We start from the raw sequence: 27501 nt of genomic DNA, 5'->3' as shown, positions 1-27501 counted from the left end.
AGTCAGCCCTTTGCTCTTCCTTCCAGCCCCTGGCAGCCATGGCCCTTGCTTTCTGTCCCTGTGGCACCTGCTGAGTATGAAAGCAGTACACATATGATCATTTTATGTTGTCATCTATTAGAATTAGAGATTTGATTTTCTTAATCTGAGGCTCTCAATCTTACCATAAAAAGTAGTTTTATGTATTTACTCTTGTATACCTACAATAATTTGAAACTCTTTTGATCTTGTTATAGGGCTCATCAAATGCCAAATATAGAATTGAGTATTTTTGCAGGTAACTTTTTGAAATGTGTTATAAGAAGGAAGCTTTTGTCTTATGACTCTTGTATTTTTGTTTGCTTTCTGAATATTTTTCTTCATGCATTTGGCTTATGATGCATTTGACTCATTGAGAGAAAAACAAAAGTTATTGTCAGGATGGTTAACTAACTGCAACTGAGAATATTCTAAACTGATTTAAGTTTAAAGATGCATTTTCCATAGGATCTAATGTCGTGGGTCCAGTCGTCACTAATGCCAACTTAGTACAGTGACAGTGTACTTAGTAGTCTGAAGTAGACAATTAACTTTTAGTCTCTGTTCTCACTGAATATATATATATTTTTTGCCTGCTTCTGGATCAGCTCTTCCTAATCCCAGATCGTTGTTTATATATGCTTAATGTCACTAGAGTTTTTATGTTTGTAATAGCTACCTTGGCTATTATCAGCACACAATACAGCCATGCATCACTTAACGACAGAGATACACTCTGAGAAATGCATCCTTAGGCAATATCATCATTGTGCAAATGCCATGGAGCATCCTTACACAAACCTAGATGGGATAGCCTTCTATACATGTAGGCTCTGTGGTATTGCATTTTGCACCTAGGCTACAAACCTGTGCAGCATGTTACTGTACTGAATACCATAGGCAGTTGTAACACAATGGTAAGTATTTTTGTATCTAAACATAGAAAAAGTACAGTTAAAATACTGTATGAAAGATCAAAAGTGGTACACCTGTACAGGGCACTTACCATGAATGGAGCTTGCAGGACTGACTAAAAGTTGCTCTGCGTGAGTCAGTGATTGAGTAGTGAGTTAATGTGAAGGTCTAGGACATTCTGCTGCTGCAGACTTTATAAACACCGTACACTGGGCAACACTGCATTTATTAAAGTTCACAAACGCTTTATATTAGGAAACACTTCATTGATTTAAAAAGTTTCTTTACTAATAATCAACCTTAGCTTACAGTAATTTTTCTACTTTATAGCTTTATTTTTTTAATGTTTTTACTCTTTTGTAGTAACACTGAATGAACACGTTGTACAACTGTACAAAAATACTTTCTTCATATCCTTATTCTGTAAGCGTTTTTTTCTGTTTAATTTACTTTTATTTTAAGAATGTTTTTTGGTTTTGAGTAATATGTTGGATTCCCATGTAATGACATCTGTAATGTCACTAGACTATAGTAGTTTTTCAGCCTCATGATAATCTTATGGGACCACCATTGGTATATGTGCTGCATCGCTGACCAAAGCAGCATTACGCAGCACGTGACTGCAGTATGCCCGAGGGATTTATTACTCACTAAAATAAATAGGCTAGTTTCCTTTTGTGCCAGTCTAGGACTATACTATGTCAATAATTCACCTTTCATCTTTTAAAATAGTTTGCTTGCTGCTTCTATCCCTGACTTTAAAGGGAAATAATGTCAGTCCTAATCCCGTTTGGTTGCAAACAGCAAATAGGTAAATGATTTGCCTTTTCAAGGTCTAGCCAGTATTCATTAGTGGCTTTGGATAGTGTGTATTCTGAGTGATTCTGGTGCTGTTTTCCTTTGCTGATCTCATTCTGTTTTCTACTTTCTCAGCAACATTTCTTATTCCTTCAAAAATCATTGTGGCAAGCATTGGCATAACCAAAAGCCTTTGGAATACCTATAAGTTTTCTTCAAGCTTGTACATGTTCACTGTTTTTTTTCTTTTTAGCTAAAAAAAACCGTAAGTCAGGGTAAAAAAAATATAATTTTATAAGGATACACCTTGGAGAACTGACCTGGCAGCAGTTCATTAAGAAATAAATGAATAACACCTGGAGGTTTGCGTTTACCACCTGCTCACATGAATTATTGGTAGGATGGAGCTGCTAAAAATAGATAAAATTTTAAGCTGCATTCATAAGCATTTGGGTAATTCCTCCGTCTATTTTGTGTGGGTTGGACCGTATCTTGAATGTTGTGTTAAGTTCGGGTCATTTCAGAGGAAACATTTTAAAAGTTTCAAAGTTGCAATGAGGTGTTTTGGCTGCTTTTAACAGAGCTCACTGACAAGAAACTAGCAGTCTAGAGGGAATTGCTTACAGAGCAGTAAGCTTCATATCATTTAAAGGGTTCAGAATAGAGTATTTGCTTCATAAGTAGGGACTATTTTCTGGAATGTTCTCCCCATGGCTGAAACGATGCCCACATGTAGTGATTGTACATATTCATAAGAGAATAATGACTGTCTCTTAGGAAAGATGTCCTGGAGGGATCCCTGTGTTAGGTGAACAGTATGGCCTCAGGCTCCACCTTTCCATGTAGATGGTATGAGTTTTAGATCCCTCAAAGACCAGTGATTTTATGTGAAAGAAATGATTAGCTGATGGCATTGAAAACCAAGTTACAGGATTTGTAGATAGAATTTGACTTTAGCACCTTGCTGACCTTTTATGTATTTTATGTTCCTAAATTGTGCTTTAGACTTTATGAACATTATAAACTTTAGAAACCTTATGCTGTTTTAGTGACATTGTAATGAAAAGGCGATCTTTGCTACACTACTGATCACCAAGATTAATGTGGCTGGCCTGAATGGCTACTTAGATCACTTCTGGCACCCTCATTGAGTCAAAGATGATGACTTTCCCAGACAGAGGGAAACTGTTTTCAGTATAGATTCTTCAAGTATCCATGTTCCTCATTTGACAGTTTCTAAGAATGACAGTACCTCTTTCTAATGATGCTATTCACATAATCACAAAATAACAACTTTGGGATAGGGAGGCTTTTGCTGTTCAGGAACTAGTGAAAAGCATAATGAGAAGAGGAAGTAATTGAAAATGAGATGTAGAAGTGCATCCAAACTGGAAACCAGAAGATTTGATCAAACAAATACAGGGAAATGGTTGTGTATGAGCTGTGTGGTATTTCCTCAGAGATTCGTTACACAGACTAAGAGATATCCATCCCGCTTTTTGTCCCTTTCTCTTTCTTTTGATGTCACCCTCTCTCTTTCATTACAGAGCACCAGAACTACTTTGGAATAGATGAAAACCTTGGTCCAGTGGCAGTTAGCATCCGGAGAGAGAAGGTGGAAGATGCCAAGGAGAAAGAAGGATCCCAGTTCAACTATAGGGTGGCTTTCAGGACAAGTGAGGTAATGGAATTCCTTGCCATTGTTATGGGCTAAAGTCTAAAACTTCCTTTGATGTTACTGCTTGAGTGTGCTTTAGATAGGGTACTGAGTTTATTTTTTTAATGTGAATGATTGCAACATTTAAGGTAATTAAAAAGGGCATTGTAGCATTTTATTCCAAGTGAAAAATTCGGAAACATGTCATGGATATTAAGTGGCTGTATTAGTTCATTGTCACACTACTATAAAGAACTACTGAGACCTGGTAATTTATGAGGAAAAGGTTTAATTGACTCATAGTTCTGCAGGCTTAACAAGAAACATGAGTGGGAGGCCTCAGGAAACGTACAATCATGACAGAATGTGAACGGGAAGCAAGCAGTTCTCACCATGATGGAGCAGGACAGAGAGAGTGAGCAAAGGGGGAAGTGCCACACATGTTTAAACTATCAAACCTTGTGAGACCTCACTATCATGAGAACAGCAAGGGGGAAATTCACCTCTATGATCCAGCCACTTCCTACCAGGCCCTTTCTCTAATTTGACATGAGATTTGGGCAGGGACACAAATCTAACCCATATTATTTCACCGCTGGTCCTTCCCAAAGCTCATGTCCTTCTCCCATTGCAAAATACAATTATCCCTTCTCAACAGTCCCCTAGTCTTAACTCATTCCAGCATTAACTCAAAAGTCCACAGAACAAAGTCTCATCTGAGATAAGGCAAGTTCCTTCTGCTGATGAGCCGGTAAAATCCAAAACAAGTTAATTACTTCCAAGACGCAATGGGACTGCAGGGATGGGTAAATGTTCCTGTTCCAAATGGGAGAAATTGGCCAAAAAAAGGGGCTACAGGTCCCATGCAAGTCCAGAACCCACCAGGACAGTCATTACTACCCACACTTTGTTACACTGAGGACCCAGGTTAGCTTCTTGCCTGTCTTGCTTTTAGTGGAAAATGAGATTGTTGGACGAATGACACAACATGTATGGCTAAATAGGTAGAGATATTGATTTATATAAAGAATTAAGTCTGAAGCTGGGCATGGTGGCACATGCCTGTAATCCCAGCTACTTAGGAGGCTGGGGTGAAAGGATGGCTTAAGCCTCTGGAGTTGAGGCTATAGTGCACTATGGTTGCACCTGTGAATAGGCACTGCACTCCAGCCTGGGCAATATAACAAGACACTGTCTCTTAAAAATGAAAAGAATTAGATCTGTCCAGCACTTCAGCTTTTATCCTTTTAGTACATTTTAATTAGAGGATATATATTTGGCAGATACTCCAGAACATGTATTTTGGTTAACTGCTTCCAGATCAAAGACAACACAGAGCCCTTTTCTAGTTTCCAGCTGTATGAACATATGTACCCCTGTTCATCTTACCTAATACATAGGTGTCCCAGTGACATAGGCTCTATTCTAGGTATGTGTGAGGTAAAGTCTCTCTCTTAAAGTGACATATTTTAAGTTACAGATCTGTGCTGTTCAGTTCAGTAGCCACTAGCCACAGGTGGCTATTTAAATGAAATTTAAATGCTTAATTTAATTTAAATGTTAAATTTAAAGTAACTAAACAAGACTAGATCCTTTTCCTTCATGGCATTAGCGATTTTGAGTGTTCAGTAGCTAATGTGGCTAGGGGCTCCCGTATTAGCATAGATAGAGAACATTGTTCTCGTTGCAGTTCATGTGTTGGCCAGTGTTATGGAACATTATGCAAATGTTAGGTATCCTTATGACTGCCATCAACCCAGCTCCTGTTGTTAGTAGTCTAAGGACTCTCTTACTCGCTCTGGGCAACGGAGTGAGTCAGAAGGAGATTGAAGTAGAATCAGGTCTCTTCATTTATGGTTCTAGGGTTTTCTCTCTCATTGTATTAGATCTTAGGCACATGTTCCAAATATAGATTGCATGTTTGAGTGGTGAATTCGAGGATACCTAAAAAAACATGAGACAAAATTTAGTGGTTATCTTCTCAGCCCTGAATTACCCTGCCCATGGATGCCACAGGCTCTTGTTCTCCTGTTCAGCCTCAGGAATGGTCACTATGGAAAATTGAAGATAAGAAAGGGAGTGGAAGAAAAGAAGATGGAGAGATAGGAGAAAGGGAGGATGGAAGAAGAGTGATTATGGCCAGGTCCAGGATATCATATCTAGTTTCCTCTCATGTGGGTTCAGAGTTGTAGGAATGTCCTAATTTTCATAGCATTGCTCTGCCTTGCTTCTCCTCATTCTTAGGCATACATCTGCTCATTTCCACTTCACCTGGCTTGTTCCTGATCCTTGTACACTGTTACTTTTTAAAGACTCTGAGTGTTGGCCAGGCATGGCTCACACCTGTAATCCCAGCACTTTGAGGCTGAGGCAGGTGGATCACAAGGTCAGGAGTTCAAGACCAACCTGGCCAAGATGGTGAAACCCCATCTCTACAAAAAATACAAAAATTAGCCAGTCATGGTGGTGCGTGCCTGTAGTCTCAGCTACTCGGGAGGCTGAGGCAGGAGAGCTGCTTGAACCCAGGAGGCGGAGGTTGCAGTGAGGTAAGATCACACCACTGCACTCCAGCCTGGGCAACAGAGCGAGACTCTATCTCAAAAAAAAAAAAAAAAAAAAAAAGACTCTGAGTATTGATTTTGTCTCTTCAAATGGAGCACTTTAGCCCTTTTTGCCACACTCAGAAAGAGCCTTGCTTCTTTTTTTCCTTTCTTAAGGCAGCCAAATGATTAGGCTCTAAGTGGGTAATTGAGAATCAGTCTTAACCGGAGTCTTACGTTTTGTCCCTGCAGCTTACAACTCTGAGAGGAGCAATTTTAGAAGATGCTGTACCCTCCACTGCTAGGCATGGTACCGCACGAGGACTACCTCTCAAAGAAGTTTTGGAATACGTCATTCCAGAGCTGAGCATTCAGTGCCTGCGACAGGCTTCCAACTCACCCAAGGTCTCAGAGCAGCTGCTTAAGCTTGATGAACAAGGGGTGTGTATAATGTGAGATTGTATGTTTGTGTGTGAATTTCTGTCAGTTTCTAAAAGTTTTGGAGTTTTCCCATCCGTCTTTCTTGTAAGATCATTTATTTTAAATGCCTCAGAACATTTTCTCTTTTGTTTTTCCCAAATATATTTTTATACTAGTTTGGAAACACGATGCCATCATAGTATATAACACACCTCCTGCTGAGTAGTGACTTTTTGTTATTACCAAGGTTTTGGTGTGTCCCAGCTTGCAAGAGTGTATCTGATTGCATGATTAATGGAGGTCAGTAGTGGTTTTTTCCTAGGTTTAAAAATCTCAGGTTGGCCCTTTCCCTGAACCAGCATTTAATCTTGTCTCCTATGTGGAAGGCATCATGCTGACAGATGGGTGTGAACAGCAAGCATTAGAAAGATCGAAGCTGACTAAGACCTAGTCCTTGGTCTATGGGGACAGTAAGATTAAGAGCAGAAAGGCCTCTGCATTGCAGAAGATGGTAAGAGATCTTGGAGAGGTGTAAATGCAGTGCAGTGAGTACTTTGGGAAAGAAGAAATAACATCTGACTGGGCAAATCTCCCAAAGAGGTGGCATTTTAACTGGGCCTTTGGACTTGGATAGAATCCTAAGAGGGAGACATGAGGAGTGCTGTTTTAGGAACTATGACTAGTTTCTTTACAAAGAAAAGAGGGGTGGTGAGGTGGGTGGGGTGGGAGAAGTAAGTTGAGCCTAGAACAAATGAGACCTAGAATGCTAGCCTAAGGAGCTCGCACTTGATTCAGGCAGTGGGGAGCCATCGAAGGTTTTCTGTTGGGATGTGAAGTGATCAGAACTGTATTTTAGGAAGATTATTCTGATAAAAGGGAATTGTACAGGCTGATGAAGATAGAGACTGATGGCTAAGTGGAAATTAATTATGTGATTATTGACATTGTCCAGGAGAGAATTAGTGATGGACAGAATTGAGGTGTTACTTCAGAATATGGAAAAAGGTATTTAAGTTTCATTTGCACAATAACTCATAGAGGAAACTGAGCAGTATGTGCTCAAGTGCATGCAATATATTTTAAATGAGTGGATTTGTTTTTAAATCCATGATTTTAAAAAGACAGTGACAATGTATAATTTCAGAATTTCCCAAGTAGCATTCTTCTGTATGTTTTAGAGGGAATATGAGGTATTTCTTGGTTGATCGGATAGTAATGTGGTTAAAGTCAACTATTTGACACCTCAGATGGCTAGAATTCTAAAAGTGATGAAACGTTAACACTGCATTAATAGCAAAAAGAAGCAGATATTCTAACACTCAGAATGAATAATCTTGAGCTGTGTCTCAGGAATGAAAACTGACATTAACAAACCAAACTCTAATCTCGAGCAGGTGACTTCTAAAATTGCATAATACACAGAACAGGTTTACCATGATTATGACTGGTAAAGTATGTGGAATATATGAAATGTTCATGAAAGAGTTGATGAAAACATATTAGGGCGGGTTAGAGAGGATATAGCGGGGTTGGTTGAAAGTGCTGGGAGTTCAGGCAGGCTTGATGTGAAGAATAGCATTTATTTTCATGTTGTAAGAGAGCTGGTGAAAAGAACTTGCCACCTATGTGGTAGGTAGTTCTTTATACCTTTGTAGGATATATTGGTTCACCCTTTAAAATATATCATTGTACTACAGAGCAGGTGCCTGGTGGGTGAGGCATTCATTTGGTCCCCTGAGGCTGCTCTAGAAAGTTTTATAGATGGTCCATGTTCCCCAGAAACCCTCAAGGCTCTGCCCCTGCTACCATCGAGGGCTTCTTTTGCCGAGCAGTGAAAAAAGACATCATGGCCGCTACAAGTTGATTGATGTAACCATCAGTTTCTATCCTTATCAGCCTGTTTTAGGCATCAGTGAATGTGGGCTACCTTTCTTCTACCAGAATGATCTTCCTAAAATACACCTCTGATCATGCCACATTCTAATGGAAAATTTTCGATGTCCCCCATTGCCTTCTGAATCAAGTACAAGCTCCTTGGAATGTCTGTGCAGTCAGATAGGTCTCAAAGCTATGCCAGGTGATTCTAAAAACCAGGCATTTTAAGTATTTTTACTGAACATCTATTTACAGTCTGATGTCAATGAATGAATTTTGAAAATGGGGTTCTGCTTTGATGCAAACCACTGCATTTCATATTTCTAGTAGTAGTTCATGGGCTTTTCTCTAGATTTTATATTTGTTTGACTTTGGTATACGTTCTTAATGCTATTCAGACTTAAGCACAGTATGGCATTTTAACTCCCTAAAACTCTGAATGGTATCAGATTTCCATTATACATGAGGAAAATACACTGTTTATGTTCATTTCTATAAGAGATTGAACAGCTTTTTTTTTAACATCCCAGTGTCTAAAGAATTCTTAACAAATCGCTAGTAGCCTATTAGGGTAGTGGAGACACCAATGCTGTTTTTTAATTCATTTTCTTAATAGTAAATCTTCCCAGGAAGGGATGGGCCAATTTTGTTATTGTTCTAAGGGTTTTTTTAATCTTGAAAATATATTTAAAGTATAACCTCATATGGGTCACGCCTGGTAGCTGATGCCTGTAATCCTGCACTTTGGGAGGCTAAGGTGGGTAGATCTTGTGAGGTCAGGAGTTCAAGACCAGCACGACCAACATGATGAAACCCTGTCTCTACTAAGAATACAAAAATTAGCCAGATGTGGTGGTGGGTGCCTGTAATCCCAGCTACTGGGGAGGCTGAGGCAGGAGAATTGCTTGAACTGGGAGGTGGTGGTTGCAGTGAGCTGAGACCGTACCACTGCACTCCAGCCTGGGCAACAGAGCGAGATTCCATCTAAAAAAAACAAACAAACAAACTATATATATATTCTCCTAATATATATATACAAAATTATATGTGTGTGTGTGTGTGTGTGTGTGTGTGTGTGTGTGTGTGTGTGTGTGTATATATATATATCCTAATTACATATATATATCCTAATTACATATTGTTAGCTTCTACTCTTTTGTAGTTTGCAGTCCATCTGGTTTGTCATATAGCCACTGAGTATATGTGCTCTGTATGAGACAGGTTTCAGAAGTAGGAGATTCTGTGGGTGTTTAGATCATTCCTTCTGTTCTTTCAGTTTGGTTAGATATTTTGAGTAGGAAGACTTGAACACTGGAGAATTTTCAGGAAAGTAATTATTAAACAAGGCCTTGATGGTTTTGCTACTTTATCTACGTAATTTCACCTCTCCACTTCTAAAATTCCATTTTTCCTTTTTAAAAAGACTATCCCAATGTATTTAATAGGTAAACTCACAAGTATATAGGTTGACTGTAAACAAAGTGTTATTTCAATGAATTATGACAGCTCACTATCTTAGGATATTATGAAATTCTTAATAGAATTTTTAATTGGTTCTTAAGGTCAACTACCCCATTCCCCTCTTGTCCACTCACCCCAGATATGTATGTTTACTCAATATCAGATTTGCTTTAACTGAAGTCAAGCAGGTCTAAATAAATGAGACTACATGCCTAGAACAAGTAGACTGAGTCAGGAGAATGGAGTGGAAGGGATTTATTGCACACTCAAATATACGTTGAAAGCAGTTCTGAGGCTTTGTTTTTTCTGACCTTCGTTTGAATGTAAATTTCTTGTCAATAATGACAAAGCTTCTGGCCTTGGAAATAGAGCTGCCAGTTTTTATCCTGTCTCAGAAAATGGGACATGGTTTGGATCCTCTGCTGTCTGGGCAGTATGTATGTATGTATGTATGTCCAGCTGTCAGCACTGAAGCCATAGGGAAATTTGACAAGTGAATATTTTTAGTTTGCAGCAGTACTTATGTCCAAGTGCAAGCCTAGTTCTATCCCTGGAGTGTGGGACTGGCGTAGCTCTTATCAGACCAGTTAAATAAAGGTTGGTGCACTAGACTAAGTATTAGGCTTAGCTTGAGGTTTAATGAAGCCTTGTTCTGAGAGAATGAGGAATGTTAGTGTATGGAATCTGGAGTCTCTTGTTTACTTTATATTATGATGGAGCTGAAGAAGCATGTTGCTGCTTTCTGATAATACCCTGGCCGTATTTTGTAGTTGATACCACATTTTGATTGTTTTCCAGGTTTCTGAAAAAGACTGGTGAGAGAGGTCTCTTTACTGAACATTTTATTCTGTTATTGTTTTACTGGAATCAGTCCTTGTTGTAAACAAGCCACAATTCTTTAAGTCACTGGAGGTATTTCTGTTGTATAAGTTTCACTTGGCAAACTGATCAAAAGTAGGCATGACTGGCAAATACCTGTGAGTGGTAAACCCATGCCATGCCATGTGTGTAACAAGGTGTTTTCTTTGGAACCAGGGTATGTCAGCTATCCTAAGACACCCGAGGGCCTTGAAATCTGCTTTAGCCACATCCACTGATTCCCACGGGCCCAGGAGCTTCTTGGATGGAAATGCAAATCCTGTTCATGGTTAGGATCTAGACACAGGCTGATGTGTCCAATGACTGGGAAGAAAAGGGTGTGAAGTTAACAGCAAAACAGTCAGCAATGAGGTTTTATGAGGTTTCAGTTCCCCAGTTGTTTGGTCTTTGCCTGAATGAGAGTTCACGAGAAATAGCAAGCCCACAGGACTCTCCAAGTCAGAGAGAAAGTGTGCCAGTCCAGTGACGGCTCTTCTTGACATACAGTGCACACCCTGGGCTCCCAAACAACTCTACTCCAGAACTCTTCATTAAAGAGCTGGACAGGAGAAGAGGAGGGCGTTTCCTCCTGGAGTTGCCAGGGCATACTGAGGCAAGCTGTCTTTTGTCCTGAGGCACTGGAGACAAAGGTGGCCTTCAGATGACGCGGCACATGGCACTGGCAATGGTCTCAGGTAAGAAGGAGCAGAGGATGCGCAAACAGGGACAGCAGCCACCAGGGCAGAGTGACCTTTAAGGATGAGGATCATGGTGCAGCAATTCTACTGGGTGCAGAGGAAGCAGTGGGCACTGAGGTGCACAGGAATTGGAGTTAGCATAGCAGCTCTAGTATTCTGCAGTATTAATGGTGAACTCTCATTACAGCCAGGGCCAAATAACTGGAGAGCTGAAATCCTCTTCTCACAGCGAAAGAGAAGTCAACTAACATCGTGTCCATGATGGGAAGCAGTCATTTTCAGGCCACGTCTTAGTATTAATACAGATTCCAACCATTACAGATGTCACCAACATCTGTGTAATAATTAGTAATCATGATGGTTTCTCTAATGCACTTTAAGATGCCGAAATGTTTTGTGAGTCACTTAGGAGCAAATAATGTTCATAATAAAATGAGGTGAGGCATTTTTATTGTACTTAATATTTTTTTGAAGATGATCATCTATTCTCAGTAAATGTGTTATCTCATTGATTTAAATAACTGTGTTGATCAGAAACATTGATTCCTCAATCTCTGGGTAAATAGAAAGTTTTCTTCTTGACCCTACTACAGTAGTAGTTCAGAAAATTTATAATGTTAGGTATTGAGTAGTGTATGAACACCATCTCATATCCCCACCGTGAAGGTACAGATCATTTTCCTCGCTATGCAGTTGGGGATCTCCTGGCTTTGACAGGGTCCCAAGGCCCATGAACTGCAATGCCGTAGCATCCATCAGTATAGATAGCTGGTTCAGTCAGATTGTAAACAGGTGATGTTTCCTTTTGTAGTCTCTCATAGCGCTTAGTCAAGATCGGAATACATTCAGAATATACGGGTAGTTGACTCTACCTGCTCAACTCTAAGTTTAACCAGCATGCAGTAAATGTTTCCTGATGTCTGCTGAGATCACCCAGGCAGATGTCACGGTCCTTTCTTGCATAGCATGTTGTCATTAGGTAATAATATGGATGAGACTGCTGTCATCACTTTGCTGCTCCAGGGAAATGAGTATCATTTTGCCTTATTTTACTAAGATAGTCAGCTATGAATTTTGATTAAAGGCTCCATTTTACAGCTTGATAATAAAAGTGAACAGTGTTATGGATGGATGTCTTTAGGGAATTGGCGATGTCTGATAATCTGTCAGCCTTTGAGGCTCAGATTGCTGTTAGTAAGATTAAGAGCTCTGATTGCGTGAGTGAGAAGTAGTTCCTCTTTGGGGGACATAAGAAAGCTATAAAAATGCATGCAGTTTCTTACTGGCCTTGGGAGGAAGTCCCATGGCTTCCAGCATGAACGTGACATTGACCTAAGACAGGATTATAGCAAAAGCTCCTCAGTTGCTATTAGAATTTTTTGTAGTACACTGTATATTTAGCAGATGTTTTCAAAATAGTTAAAAATGTAAGAAATGAATATAAATTGACAGCCAGTTACTTTTTTATGGCAACAAAACATTTTAATGTTTATATGCATATATCATAATTTCCATTGGAATTCTACCCTTACCAGACCTTAATTTGATTTGTTTTTTCCTGACAGTCTTAACATATTTACAAGAAATATATAAAATTCAAATAAAGAAGAAAAAGGTATTACTAGAGAGGGAAACTTTTAAAAGTTTGTAGCCTTTTTTCTCTCCAACTTGGAAGATAATCCTAATTACTATATGAAGTGTATCAGATTAAGTATTTCCACAGTTCTATTTTTAAGTAGATGCTTGAACTTTGACTTCCTGTCCTTTTTGGAAATCTGGCAAATCCCACATGGCCATGGCCATTATGTTTTAGGGTTTCTGACATGTCTCCAGCTGTGTTCTGGGGTTTCTGGGTTATTATTTGTAGCATCTCACACGGTGGCAGTTGCCTGCTCTTTTGCTTATTCGCTTGTGGGAATTGTTCTGGCATGCTTTCCTAGAACAGTTCTCAGCTTCTGTAGTTTTAATTTTACTGGAAGTTAGCTTGTCTGATATGCTTTGCCAAGTAATTATATTTCTCCCCCATTTCAGCTGAGCTTTCAGCACAAGATCGGGATCCTTTATTGCAAAGCAGGCCAGAGCACAGAGGAAGAGATGTATAACAATGAGACAGCGGGACCAGCTTTTGAAGAATTCCTTGATCTGCTGGGCCAGAGAGTCCGACTGAAAGGATTTAGTAAATATCGAGCTCAGCTAGACAATAAGAGTAAGTTTAATGTTTGTGCGTGTGTGCAGTTTTAATTCTCCTAAGGTAGGCGTGCTGTATAAATCGAAGTAAGTGATCACATGCCCTCCTGTCCCCGACCCCAGAAGCAGCCTAGGAAGCTTATTTGGAATGGAGTTTAGATTTCCTCAGATGAACAAAGGAAACACATTTCTCAAGAGGTATGTGCTTCACAGCATAAGCTCAAAGGGTCAATTCTTTTTCCTTTGTAACATCAGCAGAGAGATTCCCCAGTGTTTCATGAAGAATTTTTTAATATTTTCTTCTTTCTTTTACCTTAACCTCTTCTATTATACCAAGGACAAGCACTGCATTTATTTCTAAGAGACAAAATATTAACACATCCATTCATGCTGTGTTATTGGGCTTATTTTGTTCATTTCCAGATTCATGATGTTAACCAGGGAGTTGGAGCAGTGATTCAAAAGCTAATGCATCTTCACACGGTGCACCCTTATAGCAGATCTTCACATGTACCCCCAGGTCTAAAATTAAAAAACAAAACGAAACTGCTGCATCTTATTTTTCAAGGATTTTAGTTAGATCCCCTTGAGCGGAGCACATACTGGCCGTACAGTGGCAGATTGACTGGCCAATCCAAAACATGGGCTTTATGCCCTCCTAGGATACATGAATTTGTCTGATATCTACACATAATCTTATTTCTCACGATGTCTGTAAGTTCTGTATATTTTATCTCTGTGCTGTTATTTAGTTGCTATGAGTATCTAAAATACCAGGCAGAGTAATTTTACATATATTGGAGAATTCTGCTTATTATCAAAAATTGTATTTCCTCTTTTAATAAAAAGAGAGGAACAGATAGTTTAAACTTGGAGGATCTGAACAAGCATCTAGTCCCAACTCCGAGTAGGAGGGGTGAAGGGGAAGTTTTCTGTCTGGGAGTGTCAGGTGTGGCTGAGCTGGGATTGGAACCGAGGTGACCTGATGCCGTGTCTTCCTGCCTTCTATTCTCCTTCCTTAGTCACCAAGCGCTGTCCCCAAGTCTACTCAACATGGGACTATCACTGACACTCCATCTGGATGAGGGTGGCGTCTGTAGTCAGTTCTGTTTTTTGACATGTTTTTGAAAGTAGCAGTTACTAGATAGTTCACAAGGCCCTGCAAATGTGTAAACTCACACATGGGCCCCCTGGGTGTCCTCTACGCACGCCAGGGATGGAGTTTGACTATTATGTTAAATGTATAATGCTCATGTCTCAGAAATAATTCATGGTACCCAAAATACAAATATCCATATATTTTAAGAAAGACCAACATGCCATTTTTCAATTTTCCTTCTTTATTTCTTTTCAAACTCCTGTTTCCTGTAAACAACCATTTACCCACGAGAGATGCTGATATTCTTCCCTTAAGGATGTCCTTCCAGGAAAACCACTGCTGACGTGAACTCTTATTACTACGTGTGTTATAATTCACTCTCTTCGGTGAATTGGATTGAGAAAACACTTTAAGAATTTCTGATCTGTGTTGTCTGTAAAACTACAAACAACCTAGACAACCCAAATGTTTTCTTACATATAGAATTGACATTGGCTTTGCATTTTCATGACATAGGCAATATCCTTGATACTTTGCAGATGTAGTATTGCACACCTTAGCTCAAGGAGATGAGAACATAACTAGATTTTGATATGTTGACTTTGATAATAAATCTGTATGTTATTTTTAGGAGCTAGGCATTTTGTGAGATGCGAAGAAGTCTGACATTCTTTTGGTAGAGAGGAGATATGTGAGAATTAGATATGAGAGAATGGTCAGATAAAAATTATGTCTCTCAAGGAAGAGACAAATAAAAACCTTCCTTCTAGAATTTGGGGGAATTGAGTTCTAGTTATAACTCTGTCTGCCATCAGACTTAGGTCGAATCTGCGCCTCAGATTCCTCATCCTGAGGAAGGTTCAGGATGTTGGGCTAGAATATCTGGGATGTCCCTTTCAGCGTTAAAATGAGTTGTTTCTCACTTGAACACAAAATGAAACGGAGTAGTAACATAGGGGATTTGAACCACTAAGATGCTCTGTTAACTGGAGCAGAGTACACAATTTCAGCCATGAAAAGCCTTTATTGAGCTAGGTGCAGAGAAGGATAAAATTGATAGTCCGTATCCCTTTTTGAATAGAAATATTTATAGCATACCCCAGAATAACTAGCCTTGTTAGTTTACATTCTCCATTACCTTTAGAAATTCCTGTTTTATATGGCTTGAGATAGACAAATTATTGTCACATTTTAAAATATAGCTCCCCCTGCCCCCACCGCCCGATGCGTCTTCCTTCCTTCCTTGCAGTTTCCTAAATCTGAAACAGAATGTCAGTCAGCATTTCTCTTTCTGAATTTGAACCACCCTGTTAGCAGTGTTGTGTTGGGTGTCATTGAACATACCAGGCCTTTTCATCACCCGTCCTTCGGTTTTGTCATCAGTGAGTCCATTGTTCATTGAAGGAGCATCCATCCTGCCCTGGGAGGGTGCTTTCTCACATCCAGAGAAAGCTACGTTCACTGTCAAGGTTCCGAGCCAAGAGAATTAAAATGGAATGTTATTTTCTAAGAAGTCCTTTGAAAATAACAACTGTGTATTTAGTGAATAATTAAAAGGAAGTTTTTTTATTTTTATTTTGGGACCGACATATATAACTTTTTAGATAAATATTCTCTGTCCATCTCTAAATTAATTTGTTGGTGACTATATGTAAACACTAAGTATTCACCTTATTCAAGAAAATGCCTTTTATAAATGTCTTTTCAGAGCATCTAAGAACTCTAAAGGATATTTTTTTCTAGACAGTTTTCAGGTCTATTTCTGAATTGGATATAAGTATTGGAAAGAAAGACATACTACAGGATTCAGAAAAAAAATAATAAGTTCACGAAGGTTGAATGTTTTCGTGCTTTTAAAGTAAAAATTTTAATTTTTAGATAAAGATTAACTTATGATGACTACTTAGAGGTTTCTCCAACAAACACAGTGGAATAAATGATGTTAACAACACTGTTTCTTACTGTTTAAAAAGTAGAAAAGTAAGCCTATATGTAGATCCAGAATTGACAAAGAAATTGAATTCCGTTTACATTTTCCTTTCTGTATATCTTTTTGTTTTCATTATCCATACGTAAAAAGTCATTCTGAAGTTTACTCCAAAAGTACTTAAATATTTTCGTCACCAGGTTAGTTTTAATATGTGAAACTCTGAGATACTCCTATTTATAATACAGATGGAGTTTGAATTTATAAAGAATCATTCTGCCTTCCCAACGATGAATAGTTTTATGATTAATAGGGGTTGAAATGTCATAGTTTTTTGAACATTTATCACTGCATAATATACTATAAGTGATCACATTCATTCTCCATATTCTTAAGTCATGTAATATATCACTATACTTCTTGAAAGGAGAAAAAAATTAATTACATCATTCAGGGAAGGATATCTTCAGAATAACATTTTTTGTTTTCATTTCCATATTCAATCAGCCTTGTTTATTTTTCTGGGCTCTGGAAGATCAAGTGCCCAAGAATGACTAAGAGTTAACTGTAAACAAATACACACACACACACACACACACACACACACACACACACACACCCTTGTTTCATCTTTCTGGATTCTGGAAGATCAAGTGCCCAAGATTAACTGAGAATTAACTATAAACACACACGCGCGTGTGCACATGCGGCCAGACTATCCACCAATTTGTCACGGCCTTCAGATAATTGCACCCAGACCTGCACCAGCGTCTCTCCTCTACTGCTCACCTGTATACTTGGTGGCAAAAGCACTTCACTTTCAGTGAAGTATGGATTCAGTGGGTCACCTGAATCCATACTGTGAGGGTAAGAACAGAGAAGAGAGGAAACTGAAGGTGCAGTAGAAAGCGGTGGGGAAGAAAAGGAGCCCCTCAGTCCACAGCCCTGGAGCGGGAGGTGGTAGAAACGGTGCTTGGTGAGAGCTGGGTGGGCAGTGTCCAGATTCTGGTTGGGTATAGCTTGGTGTTTTTTGTGGGTTTTTTTTGCACCAATAACCTTTTAAATATTAAAGCACTAATTTTGTAGTGGCTTACTTTGCTGCTTTAATTCATCTTTGTTTTCAGCTGATTCCACGGGCACGCACTCTCTCTATACCACATACAAAGACTACGAACTCATGTTCCATGTGTCGACCCTGCTTCCCTACATGCCCAACAACAGACAGCAGGTATGTCTTCCCCAGCCTGGAGCTTTTTACCCTGAGTATGAAATCTGAGGTGAGCCCACTGATGATATTGATGCATTGAGAACTTGCAAAGAATCAGTGGGGGTTTGAATAGCATTAATCATCTTTGACTCTTTGATCATTTGGAAGTATTTGGGCTTTAAAGGGAATATTATTGCACTTTTTTCTTATAAAACTTAGAAACTCTTCCGCACTCAGATTTATTGCTTGCTAGACAAAACCTTTTCTTAAGAGAAATTTGTCTCAACTATGTTAATTACGAAAAGGCCAACTGTGTTGACTGGACTTCGGTTTTTGCATGTGGGTGAATAGCTTATTTATAGAGAATACTATTTGCAGTTGTTACTGGTGCTGTTTTCAGCTGTTCCTCTCCATTCCATTTTTGTTGTTTTAATTGGACTTACTGGGCAAACTTTATTGACCCTTTTAAAGGGGAAAAAATCAGAGTGCATCATGCTTTGAATACAGCCACTCAGTAAGAATTAAGAACCTTTGAAAACTTGAATGATGCATAAATGATTGTAAAATAATTTAGTTTTTAGTATAACAGTAAAATGGGTAGAGTAAGGTTTTTGCCAAGATTACTAGAAATTATGGCCATTTTTAATTTTGTGCCAGAAATATTTGAAATGCTTTGTCTACTCTGAGCTTGGGAGGAGCTGGAGGATTATTTGGGATAGAAAAGGACCTATATTTAGGATAGAGAGAATCTATGGGATAAATAAGGCTCCATTTCACATCTTGTTTAAAATCTCGTGGGCTCTGCCCATGTTAAGCTGAAGACTTTTTAAAGAATATTGACTGAGTTTCTGAAGAGTTGTTTACAGAAAGGTTTGTGCATTACTGGGATCTTACAGTTAATTCATTGACGTAATTTAATTTTAGAGATTTGATTGTATTTAGGCTAAATCTGGAGGTAAAGTTTGTTTTCACACTTAGAAGATAGTTTTCTGGATGTCACTTAACTGATACTCCTTTGCTCCAAATATGTTAAAGCACCAAGGACTACATAGGAATTGCTCAGTAGGTATTTGTCAATTGAATGAAACTGAATTGTCTCAGTGAATTTTTCCTATTTAAAAAATACTCACAAAAGTATATAAATTTAGTCTAATTCTGCATTTTTTTCCCAAAGAAGAAACCAGTCACGTACCTCCCCTTCTCCCATCACTAGCTGGAAGAAGCACCTTAGCCTCAGATCCTCCAGCTAGAAAGATAAAGCGGGTCCCTGACCCCCAGTTTCTTCTCATGGTAATTGCTAGCTGGGTTTTCTTGCCATTTTCCATCTCATGCTTATCTCAGTCCCTTGTCCTTTTTGAATTTTCTAGTGTTTTCTGATAATCATAGTTCTTCCTACTACCTTCAAAAAATTTATCTCTAGATTACACATCTCTATATTTTTTAAGATAGACTTAAAATCACTTGATCACATGTATGTATTTATGTGTATTTTAACCTAAGGGATTTTAGTTCTCAAAAATTTATTTGCAATAATGCCAAACAGATTCACTGGATCTTAAGAGGCTTAATTTAGACCAGGACAGTTGTCCAGCAAATACTTGTGAATCATTCAGTAATTAAACTCTGTGGGAGTTGTTACTCAGAAAACTGATAGGGCTCACTCACGCCAAGAAAATCTGTCAGGACTTTAGCAGAAATAGAGCCAGTGACTTTTGACCCCCGTCATCGAGTATTCAAACCACAAAGCCCTTCCAGTTCCCTAATTACTCGAGTCGTTGGACTTCAGGCTGAATTGGCCTTGACATTTCACAAGCGCCAACCTCTAGAGGTTTGAAGTCTTTACTGTTACCAGACCTTAAGACCGGCTTTCCCACCCCCTTTCATTGGAGGGTAATGAAAATCTGTAGGCGTTAGAGTTTTGTATACCTGACTTTATTTCATTGAAACTAACCTTGAAAAAATTCTGTGCACAAAATCAGGGCTGCAAAGAAGTGAAAATGTAGATGGCAGCTGGGGGATAGAAGATTTGTCTGTATGTTAAACTTCCCCAACTGGAAAGTAAAAGAAAAGTCCCTGTAAATTGAGGCTATACGTTACAAACTCCTGCAAGCAGGGATTTGTATCTGTTTTGTTCACTGAGAGGTCCCTGTGTGCCTACAACAGTATCCAGAACCTTAGAACCTTAGCTAATAAGGTAAGAAGTCAACAAACGTTTGCTGAATGAATAATAAATGAATGAGTGAACCTTTCTTAGGTGGTAGAGAATTGGGCAAATTAATACATGTAAAGCACTTAAAATAGTTCCAAGCATGGAACTAACTTTTAGTTTTTATTATTTTATAATTAACTAGATAATGAGTCACTAGTATTTTGGATGACTTAATTTGCATTTTATTTTCCTGTCTTCAGTCCTAAAGATCTATTATGAGAAGCTAAGACTCTGAATGGTTAAGAAAGTGAGAGACTAAATTTATTAATTTGTTCAGAAAATTATTCTTACTTTGACATTTAATAAAATATTTTGCTAATCACAAGCTGTCACCAGAATGTTCTGTTTGTGGATAAATAATGTTACTTGCAACCTTGGAACATGGATTTTCTAAATTTGTTATGAGTTATATTGACTCCACTTCTCTCACCCTCGCCACCCATGTCCACAAATTTTGTTAATACCAAGAGCAGAAATGTCTGAAATAACCAGCTGGGTTCATGAGTGCAATTTGAAGCCACAGGACTTAGCAAAGTTAACTGGCCTCTACATGAATTGTGCCTGTAACCTTGGCTTCTTACACCACAGTTTGTGACCGTTTAACTGGTCCAGACTCGTCCACATCAGATTTAATTTCTTGTGTTCTTTCTTGTAATAAATCAAGCTGGATGCTGATTCCAAGATATATTAAAAGTCTTCAGAAAGTTTACCACAGTTGCAAAAGAGCTTTAATCTTTGGAATGTCATCAAAAAACTCACCAGACCAAGAGAACGATAAGAAACCAAACCGTACTCTTGGAGTATTTTCTCTTCAGAGGTTAAGTCCTGCAAGTCTCTCTGCATCTGTCTGGCGGTCCGTCCGCTTTTCCCAGGGCTGTTTTTTCCTGAGTACTTTCCTTCTGCTTGCCCTGTTTCCTTCTGCAACTCACGGTTAAGCCATCATGGGATGTCATCAGTGGGAAGAACTTCATAAATTAGCTTTAAACTTCACTTTGGCAGAGAAATTCTTCCTTCAAAGTAGGCATATAAAGTAGAGCTGCCTCAGTGCCTGGCATACAGTAACCTATTTCTTTTTTAATGTATGCGTAACATTTTAGCTGCTCTTTTGGGAAGGGGTACCTGATGCCTCATGGAGGTATCATTAAGTACAACCGTGTCCCTAGGTTTCTGAAATGCTAATTAAAGGATACTGATCTTATTCTAGCAATGGGCTTGACACCAGAGAGGTAATGATGTTATATTTGGGCTAATCCTGCACCCCTTTTCTTTATAGTAGGTGGACTGATTGTAAGCTCCTGACTTAAAGAGTTTGTATACTTCCCTAAATCCCTAGTTGGTGTTGCTAAGGACTCATGTAAATACTGGAAGCACCTGCCTCACTAAGTGCTGTGAGCACTTGGGTCCTGACTATTCCTGGGTTCACCTAGGCATAACACTATAGAATATTTTGGAAGGATAAAATGCTTATTTAGCTTTCTGTGAGTAGCTGTATTCCCAGACCCTAAGTAAGAGCATATACTTATACCATATCACAGAGACTGCTGCTTAGAGTAAGGATTGGTATTGCCCAGTGTCAGAAATCTGAGATATTTATAACTTCATAATCCTGTTACCATCTTTACTTTGCTACGAAGTCACTAAAAATCTGCATTCTTAGATTATTTTGTTTCTTCATTTGCAAAGTGTTCAGCATTTCTTAACTCATTTGCACATTTACTCATTATTGGTAAAATATCATGATTATATGAAATGGTAAATCAGTGGCAAATCCTTGAAACATAATTAAATGTAATATCTTTTTCTTGTCCATCTGAAATAAGAACAGTTCACTAGCATTCACTTTTTTGCAGGAGATGGGCAAGACCTTTCTTTCTTTTGTATTTTTATGGTAAGGTGTATAAGTTGCCCGTTCTCAGTTACTATTTATAATGCTTTTCTACATTAACTTTTTTCATGGGCAACTCTAGACGCCTCTTAAAAATCAAGGCAAAATTCTAACCACTGGTGCAAACTGTCAAGTATAGAGTATATGAGGGGATATGTGTGTTTATGTACATGCATCTGTATGTATGAGTGCAAAATTAGGGCCATCTCCCTAAAGGAGGAAAAGCCAGCCTTCCGGGTGAAGGCAAAGAGCTTTCCAGGGATTGGGAACAGCAGAGTTTCTTGGGTAGGAACAAGCTGTCCTGTAGGAGGGCCAAGGCGCTGTCTAGATGGTAAGGAGCAGGTGATGAGGTCGGAGAGTTAGGAAGGGATCAATCACGTCAGAGGAGTCTTTCTCAGCCCCCTTCTTAGTAACAGGATGAGGCTTGAGAGCCTGTGATTGCTTTCTTACAGAATATGGATTTGCTTCTTTCTGAAGACCTTCTCTGGAGACCTGCCTTCTCCAGCTTCAGATGAGCTTCCTCTTCTCTGACCCTTACCAGCTTCTGAATCATACCCTGGCTATTCTCTTTCATGTGCAGCCTGCTTTCCCCCAGCATTAGGTGCAGAACACTTTGTTTCATTTTACTGGGTTAAAAAAATAATAATTTAACAAATGAACCCATATACATGGAAGCTAGCAGATATTATCTAATTCAGCTTTATCTCATTTGTCATCCAAGGGTACTGTCAGATACTCATTTTCACTTCCTAGGTTTTTTCTTCTCAGTTTGTTTTTTGATTTTTTGCCTCTCATTAAGTTTCTTTTTACTGATATATAATAGTTGTACATATTTTGGGGGTACATGCTATATTTTGATACCTGCATATACAATGTGTAATGGTTACATCAGGTTATCTGTTACCACAAACACTTATCTTTGTGTTGAGAACATTTCAAATTTTTTTGCAGCTATTTTGAAAATACAATAAATTACTGTTAATTACAGTTTCCATACTGTTCTGTTGAATATGGGAACTTACTCCTGTCTAACTATATTTTTGCACTAAGTTAAAGCTGGTCTTGCGAAATCATGGTTTGTTTAAGGCACTGAGACTAAACCTACGGCTGTATACGCTATTTCTGTAGCATCTTTATGCTTCTGCCATGAATTGGGTGAAGACTCGCATTTTCACTTTCCTTGTCCAGCAAGAGCTTATTCCTGTTTCACAGCTGGAATCAAGTGTTCGAAATTTAGTAGAAATGACTATGAAAATCTATCTAATACAGTATTTATTAACTCACTGTTGCAGTTGAAAACACTAATAAGTTGGTCCTGTTGACATCACTGAAAACTGTCATTAGCTTTACATACCTAGAAAGAAGTTAGCCCCAGAAGATGTCATTTCTACAATTCCCTCAAATAGTACCGTCAGGTTTTGCCAGGCTGCATTTATTTGTGGTTTGCCATCCCTTTTCTTCTCCATTTACAGACTCTATAGAATTTCATTGACCAGTTAGAAAAAAAGCATAAACTAAATAATAAAACATTGCCTTTAAGAAGTTCAAGAAGTTACTTATTTCATGTTTGGCAAAATCTTATAACAAAAACATGAATAATATTTCTGTTAATTGTTCAGAGATTTTATTCAGTCTCTGAACCAAATTCAAGCATCCTGTTAATGGATAGTGTTCGTTTTTTTTATTTTATTCTCCTTCAAAGAGCTTTAGATTTTACCTTTCTTAGTGAATCTTCTTCTTTCCACCCACAATGGTTATTTTTTCCCTACAATGTGCATTATGTGACCATGGTTAAATTAACTAGATTTTTGAAAACATTTTTTGGCCCATATTACAAAGCAAAAGAATATGCCTAGAAAGGGACAACAGTGGTTTGGCATGTTGTCAAGGTAACCAGCCTTAAAGTTTCCTTTAATTTGTGCTTTAAATATTCCTGTATGTTATATATAGAATCAGACCCAACATCTTTCTTCAGGAGGAAAAGAAATTGGCTAGGAATAACTGTCCAATTTGCTGTTGCAGTCTGTGCAACCATGAAGCACTGACTAATGAGGCCCTCCCTGCCCCCTGTGTTTAATTGAGAGGGCTGGCCAACATGAAGCCACATCGGCAACCACTCAGGAAGTAGAAGGCACTGAACTCACCGTTTGGCCTTGACCAAAGTGAGCTCCATCTTTTGTCAATCTGAGATTTCCTGTGTTAAGCGTATTTAATAAAGTACAGTGTGAACTGCTGTGTTTTGTATTCTACAAATACATTGAACACAAAAATGGGCATTTAAAAACTGATCCTGATTTTTCCGTGTCTTTTTACGGTACGTAAGAACCATATATATCAGTTTTGGGAGAAAAGAGCAAAGAATGTTATTGCCAAAGTTTTCACTGATTATTTACGTGCATTTGAAATGCCGCATTTTAAATATCTAGCAAACTTTTTAAAAACTTCTTATTTAAATGAGGTGGCTCATTGGGTCTGTGTTATGATGTACTCATGTATGTTTCAAAACTTCACTCAGACAGTAAGATGATTTTTGTGTGTTTATAACTTTGACCATGGGGATTTACCTAGGAATTTTTTAGCATACGACTCCACAATTTAACTGGCCTGTAGAGAACACTGAAAGAATGAACATTTCATTCCCACTTTTCCAGGCCTTTTATCATGCTAAATCACAAGTCAGGGACCTAACAATGAAATCCTTTTTGTATCTGGGTTTAAAAGGTTTTAAAAGTTGAACTTAATGCTCTTTACAGTGGAATATGCACCGTAGGTGCCAAATAAATTTAAGAGTAAGGTTGTGGTCTTTCATATTACAAGTACAAAGAGATTTACTATCTGAGATTGTCACATTCCAGCAGTGACATCACCAAGTTGTGTAAGGATTGTTTTATGTATCAAAACCAAAGATCACAAACTTTGAGAGCACAGATCTATGCCTTCACTTGCATAAGCTTACAGAGTGTCTATTATGTGGATTTATTGGCATGTGTTCATAGGAAAGAATTTTAATCACAATTTTAACCCATAATGTGATGTGTCAATAAATGTATATTTGGATCATTTGTTTATTTGTTAAACAAATGTGTATTGGGTACCTTCTTTGCTTGGCACACCATTAGAAACCAGGAAGCTGAAAGTCAGTATGGCACTCTCCACCCTCATGAAGGTTATGACCTGATGCAGAAGTAAACCAACCATTAGAAGACAGTACAACAACCAGTGTAATAGAAATAGGCCTGGGAAATAGGAAGTTTCTTTCAGATGAGGTGAGACCTACAGAGACAACTGCATTTTCTGGGAGAAACCTGGAATGCAGGGGGCATTCCTGGCAGAAGGAACATCAAAAGTAAAGGTATTGTTAAAGTGTTACTGCTCTGGGCTTCATTCCCCCTGCCAGATTTGTGATTTATAAAATTACAAACGATTGGGTTTCTGGTGAGTAATCCGATGGAATTCTGTGTTTCTGAATTACATTTTAAACAGCCAGGGTTCAGTTAACTGGTTTGTATTACTGCCCACCAAAATGACAGTGTTCTGTATTTTTGTTGCAGAAATGCACGTTACTGTGGGATCACAGGATGCAAGCTGAGGCATGCCAGGGTGATAGTGTAGGACCTTTCAGCAAACCTGTACCCAGTCTTGTACTTTTCTTCCTAGTGCTTAAACTACAAAATTTCTTAAAGCATTGTGAGCTCTAATGTGCTATAATTTTAGGGGTTTAGAAAGAGGAACTGGATAAAGACAAAAAGGAGAGAGAGTACAAATTGAATTTTAAAATAAAAGAGATAAACTTAAATATTTAGGCTTTTTTTCTCATGGGTCTTTTGGATGAAACTCATTTTGCTTTTTCTACGCCAAATTTAGGAGCACTAACTTCCAAAGAATGACTGTGCTTTTTTAAAATAATTCCTTCAAATTGAAAGATGAGTGAATTGCTTTTTACCTCGTTGCACTCCTGAGAGCAAGATGGGTCACCAGCAGCTATACTGGAGCCACCCGTGAAAATTCCAGGGTTCTCACTCTTGTTGAATCTGTTCAAACTGGCGCGGTCCGATCCAGAAATATGGCCTCAATATGTGCTGCCGGTGTTTCCATCAGTATGCGAAGGATATCGGTTTCATTAAGTTGGACTAAATGATCTTCCTTCAAAGGATTATCAAAGACATCTACCATGAAAAACCATGATAGTTCTTTGTACATAAAATAAAAACCTTTAAAAACAAACCAAAAAAAAGATTAGGAAATTGTATATATTTATATATTTTGTTTTAAAGAAAAATTTATTTGTGACTCTTCACTCTCTTGACCACAGCTACTGAGGAAAAGGCACATAGGAAATGACATCGTCACCATCGTCTTCCAGGAGCCTGGGGCACTTCCTTTTACTCCAAAAAGCATCCGGTCTCACTTTCAGCATGTCTTTGTCATAGTCAAAGTGCATAATCCATGTACCGAAAATGTGTGTTATAGGTGAGTCAGTAATCTCTGATCTATCACTGTCCCAGGTTTATGTCAATAGTGCATCTTTTCCCAAAAATATCTTTGTTTTCCAATTATTATATTCAACTTTGTGATATTCTGATTACTCAAACAGTTTCTGTAAGAAATGATTGCCTTCTTTCCATTTTGCCCTCTTGAAAAAGTGAAATCCCTAGCACTTTAAAATGGTGGATTACACATTTCCTCTGTTTTTCTTTTAAAAACTTCAGCTTCTGCCAGAACCAATAGCTTAATTGGTACCTGCCTCTGAGTTGGTGAAGTGGCTGTTTAAGTGCTTATCTAGGAGGAGTAAGTATTGTGGCAGTAAAACATTTCTTTTCATCAAAGACCTTGGAAACACTATTTGCTGGGCTGCCAAAACAAGGAGTTGACACTTGTTGGGTGACTTCAAAAGGCCATGTGTGTGTCTTGGAATCCCCAGACTGGCTCTGACAAGGCCTGCTTTTATGCTTAACCGCTACTCCCAGACCCTGTCTTAGGAAATAACTGCAGCCGAATGGTGTGACGCAGGGTATTGGTAAAACAATGGGCCTTTGACCTGAGTTTGAAACCAGCTTTACCACTTGTCATAGGACTTTGTGTGGGTTACTTTATTTTTCTTAGCATTTGATTCCTCATCTTAAAATTGAAGATAATGATAATGATAGTACCTACTTCAATATGTGGTTATGACTAATAAATAGCTCACATTATGTAAAACACCTAATACAGTTCCTGGCATTCATCCAAGGTTGTTTTCATTTATCGTCTTAAAACAGTAGTTGCCAATTCAGCTGCCCACTGGGCTTAGTTCAGAGACATGAATATTCCTTGTAAGAGAGTGAAGACTACAGCGATTGCCCCCTAAAGGCAAAAGAGAAATTAGTCTGTATGTAAAAAGTTGCTAGTTTACATCCTACCCTACAGATACCCAAGCGATTTTAGAACAGTCTGAAAACCAGCAGTTCTTACTCTGAATTTTGCTGCCTAGTCGCCTTGTTAAAAATAGCCCGAGTCTATGGCTCTACTGTGCTGTGTTCTAATGCAGTACACCTGGCATCTCTATATTTTCCTCCAGAGTCATTCTTACACACATCTGGGTTTAGGACCACTGGCCTGAATGCTCAGAACTACTTTTTAACAGTGATATTTGAAAGAATATAGTATTTACTCTGTACAAATGATACATTTTGGTACAAACGTGGTGAGTTGGCCTTTCTTCCTGGGAGCCCACCCAGTGAATGGTAATTCTGAAGAATAAAATGAAC

At 38.5% G+C, this 27501-nt stretch overlaps 1 protein-coding gene and 1 pseudogene across 3 annotated transcripts in view; both read left to right on the top strand.

Annotated features, from left to right (window-relative positions):
- The window catches only part of SIPA1L2 (signal induced proliferation associated 1 like 2), a 230429-nt gene that overhangs the window by 134889 nt on the left and 68039 nt on the right, over positions 1 to 27501 (top strand). For all 3 annotated transcript variants that reach the window (XM_037737792.1, XM_017526547.2, XM_017526549.2), the window contains exons 3-7: positions 3279 to 3412; positions 6181 to 6369; positions 13272 to 13446; positions 17578 to 17681; positions 26067 to 26224. In XM_037737792.1, the coding sequence (XP_037593720.1) occupies positions 3279 to 3412; positions 6181 to 6369; positions 13272 to 13446; positions 17578 to 17681; positions 26067 to 26224 (760 nt within the window). The remainder of the gene's footprint in view (positions 1 to 3278; positions 3413 to 6180; positions 6370 to 13271; positions 13447 to 17577; positions 17682 to 26066; positions 26225 to 27501) is intronic.
- On the top strand, positions 25721 to 25975 carry LOC119470838 (annotated as a pseudogene).

The sequence above is a fragment of the Cebus imitator genome, unplaced genomic scaffold (genome assembly GCF_001604975.1).
Source record: "Cebus imitator isolate Cc_AM_T3 unplaced genomic scaffold, Cebus_imitator-1.0 Scaffold42, whole genome shotgun sequence".
In the NCBI taxonomy this organism is placed as follows: domain Eukaryota; kingdom Metazoa; phylum Chordata; class Mammalia; order Primates; family Cebidae; genus Cebus; species Cebus imitator.
This window is presented reverse-complemented; position numbering and strand designations above follow the sequence as displayed.